Source organism: Phalaenopsis equestris, unplaced genomic scaffold (assembly GCF_001263595.1).
Source record: "Phalaenopsis equestris unplaced genomic scaffold, ASM126359v1 Scaffold200376, whole genome shotgun sequence".
Classification (NCBI taxonomy): Eukaryota; Viridiplantae; Streptophyta; class Magnoliopsida; order Asparagales; family Orchidaceae; genus Phalaenopsis; species Phalaenopsis equestris.
The window spans coordinates 10,280-14,358 of NW_018220204.1; the positions used below are offsets into that span (position 1 = coordinate 10,280).

The following is a 4,079-nucleotide window of genomic DNA, read 5'->3' on the forward strand; positions in this document are numbered from 1 at the left end:
TCTCTTATGGTGATGGGGGCGATGGGGCAGGCGCGGTGCCCCGCGATTTTGCTTAAACGCCGGCCGCAGGTTCGATCCAGCGGCCCACTTTCCGCTTCGACGTTTTACGCTGGTGCCCTCTTGCGATTCCGCCCTTCCTCCTCCTTCGGCACGGTAAGCTGCGATCTCCACCTCTGTTCGCACGAAGAAAAACCTCCGCCGCTCCAAGTTGTGATCTTCCCCCACCTATTTTCTCTTCCACTATTCGCACAAGGCAGGACCTCTGCCGCTTAAACTTGCGATCTTCCCCCACCTGTGCTCTCTTTATATCGTGAAATTCTTAGATCTCTCAAATCCTCTTATCTCCCACTCACTTACGCCTCTCACCTCTCGAAGAAAGCTGAGTTCCGCACCATCTTTATATTTGGATGTGAGAGTGATCCCTTCACAACATTGTTGACCTTTTTGATACCGTTGAGTACTCCCTCTCAATTCTTAAGAAGGGCCGTCTCCCATAAGACAAATCTGTTGAACAAGAAATTTCCTCTATGCTCTTCCCTCAATATTTATTGAGAATAATGAGATAAGTATTTACTTATTATGTTTTATTTGCTCGCCTATTTCAAAGTATTGTTTTGTGATGTTGCTGCACCTTTGAACAGTGCATGTGTGGGTATCATTCGTGATTTGGCTGAGAATTAATTGGTTTTCAATCTAACAATTTTTCATAGGTTTTGGGCATCTTTCTTAATGGATTTACTGTAGTACTACAATGGTCAACGAGAACAAAGAGACTGTCATGCCTGTACTGTGGGAAAAAGAAACGAAATTTTCTTTTTGCACACTTTATAGCATATGTTTTCATAAATTTTAATTCTTTAATTAATTCCATATCAAATGAAAATCATTTGCAATTACATTTTACACACTTTATAACATTTGTTGACATTGTTATATTTTGAAATGAATTTATGTTTATGAAGTATCAAATATTTGGTTGTCATAGTTTTGTTTGAAACAGTTTTAGTAAACGAGGGTAAAATGATCATTTTGAATGATCATTTTTCCAGAAACAGTTGTCTCACAGCTGTTTTCACACAGCTGCAACAATCAAACATCCAACTTCCCTGCAACAGCTTCCCCACAGTAACTTCATGGGGCAACACAGCTGCAGCTTCTCATCTTTTAAGCTGCAGCTGCGCCAAACAGAGCCTTAATTTGTAATCCACACAGATCTGAACCGCGTAGTTGTCAGAATTCTATCCTTGATGAATTCATTTAGAAGTTTTAATTATTATCTTAACATATAAGAATTGTTTTAAGTATGAAATACTATTTTTCATACTGAAATCATATATCAATGAATTTGTATGTTTTACATTAATAAAAGAACTATCATTGGAACATATTTCAACTCCATAGAACACCATAAAATCACGTTACTAAGTTTAGTTGTTTATATTGTTATAGCCAAAATGGATAAGAGTTGAATCAGTAAATTTAGATTGAGTCTTAAATATATAGATGAAGCAAACAAGTTTTTAGAATTTGCATTAATAGATTTTTTTTCTTCTTCCATTAAAAGGTGTTTGACTTCATCTGATATCCAAATGGGCTCGGTTCAACGAGATAGAAATTAATTCTGAAATTCTCATATACTGATACTTGTGCATAAAGTTTGAATGAAATATGGTGGATTTCAGTTAGTCAAGTTTAATTAACATTATACTAAGGCCCCGTTTTGAGCTGAGTTTTTCGCACTACATGTCACGAAAATGCGATTGGGGGTGTTTGGTTAGTGCATCGCGACGGAGGTTTTAAATAATTTTGATAAAATGCGGGTCGCGCGGTCGATCCCTCGGCCCGCGTTTCGTCTTTCCTTTCCATTTGGCTTTTTACTCCCCTCTTTCGCGAGCTCTTTGCTCTCATGTCCGGCTCCGAGCTCTCCTCCTCCTCTCTGATCTGTGACTCCTTTGGCAAGGGTTTGTCTGTTTTCTCCTCTCCCTATCCCCTCTGTTCTTCGGTTTCGTTTGGTTTCTTTGATCTCCCTCGGCCCACAGTATTCTCTACCATTATCTATTCGACATTTTTTTTTTAAATTTTGAGATCATTTTAGTTTCTCCTAGCTCTATTCGGTCAATGTTTTTGGAGTAGTTGTACACTGGTGTTAGATTTTGCAATTTCAGTGATTTTGGTTTTTGTGATTTTTTTTATTGGTGATGTGGTGATGGCTTGTTCTGTAAATTTGGTTAGAGCATTATTTGTGTTGTGATGCTGGTGGATCTAACACACTTCTAAACTTAGTTAAATATTTTAACTTAAAATAACTTAAGCTAATTGATTAAATCCTAACAGACTAAATTAGCTTAACTGAAAAATAAATATCAACTTAAATAAAACTAAGTTAATTAATTAAACTTCAATTAAATTAATTAAAATTTGGTTAACTTTAATCTAAATCAAAACTAGAATCAATCAAATATTAACTTAAAGCTAAAACATTAAGTAAACCATAATTAAATTCAATTATAAGTAAATCAAGCTCTTTTTCAAATCAAAATAAAAAACAGATTCATGACCTAAAACTATAATTGATTGAAAATTGAACATAATATTAAAGATATTAATTATATTTCATTAGGAATACAATAAAAAAACAAAAATTATAATTAAAACATAGTACTTGAACCATGAGGTACAACATTAATGATATGATGAGATTACTTTTCACTCTTCTAAACATAAAAACACTTGCACAAAAGTCCAGTTGTAACATCTCCGGGTGCATTTGGGGCGACAGTGTGGTGATGGTGTGGCATCGCACCGCATCGCACCGCGTCTTGCTTTTTAGGGTTTAGTAATATTATGTTTTGCCTACTTTTTGAAAAATAGAGGTAGAAAGTTGTGTTCTATGATCTTAAATGTCGTGGCTGCCTGAAACCTACACTCACAGCTGATTCTTCAAATAGTAGATCTACTAGAGAGAACCTTAGTCACCATTAGCACTAAATCAAACTACTCATCCCAAATCCTTGCCATTTTTACTCCACAACTACCATCTTCTCAAACTCCATTACTATCAACAATATTTAGCATGGCGGAAGATCAGTCGGGGGAGGCCTAACAGACTCCATCTTCCCAACCCCATCCTCCACCCAAAACACCATTGCCATCCCCCATTCATGGTGTATCTCCATATGACAATGCATCAACCAAACCCCCGGATTATTCGCCACAAATCTTATCACCGTCCACCCTCCTGCCGGAATTCCCACTGTATTCCTCTTTGGAGGATCCACCATATTCAACTCACCCCCATCCCTCTCCATCACAAATTCCCCAATCCCCCTACCCATCACATAAAAATCATACCCATGTAAATGAATAGGATGCTCTTCCTCCAACAGCAAGCTGCTTCCCTGCAGCACCACCTGAACCACAGATCCATATTTGATCTTGTAGATCTTCGTCCCCTTTACCGTATGGTTAAATTTCATAGCAGGAGAAGGGGGGAAATCAGATGTGAAAACACCAACCTGATCGAAGTACGCTGCTTCAAGAATCGAATTTCTTCTCGGAGCCACGAAGGAAACATCATTCATGCTCGCGATTACTCTTTGCCCAACCAAATGCAGATCAACAACGATGGTTAGATTTTCATCAACGGGTTCGGGAATCTTGACTCGATTAGGGCTTTTGAGTTTTGAGGTGAAATGGAAGGCGGAGGATCGATCGAGATTGGAGGGGAGGAAGGGAAGGAGGGGATTGGAATGGATGTTGGTATCGTAACATTGTCATATTTTTTATTTTTATCAAATTCTTATATATTTACATATTTCCCACTCAAACTTTGATTTGTACAGCTAAAGCATCGTTTTCTATCTGTGAATAGGCGCTTAAGATGTAAAAATGAAAATTTGGGTGGGTGATAAGTAAATGCATCAGAATAGATGTTTGTATATATTACATCAGAACTCTCAAAAGCTACATTGAGATTGAAATAGTTAGAAATATCTCGTTGTGTTACAGGAATATTCTATCTGTGTTATTTGTAAAAAATAAAGTGTTATTCGAGTATTATATGGTGTTATTCGATTATT

The 4,079-nt window shown here is 37.1% G+C and overlaps 1 protein-coding gene across 1 annotated transcript; it reads right to left on the reverse strand.

Annotated features, from left to right (window-relative positions):
• Positions 1-2,947: 2,947 nt before the first annotated feature.
• On the reverse strand, positions 2,948-3,758 carry LOC110035858 (laccase-3-like; the record flags this gene model as incomplete). The annotated part of the gene is made up of 1 exon (XM_020740171.1): positions 2,948-3,758. A coding segment is annotated over one exon (690 nt), but the record flags the coding sequence as incomplete, so codon positions are not given.
• Positions 3,759-4,079: the final 321 nt, after the last annotated feature.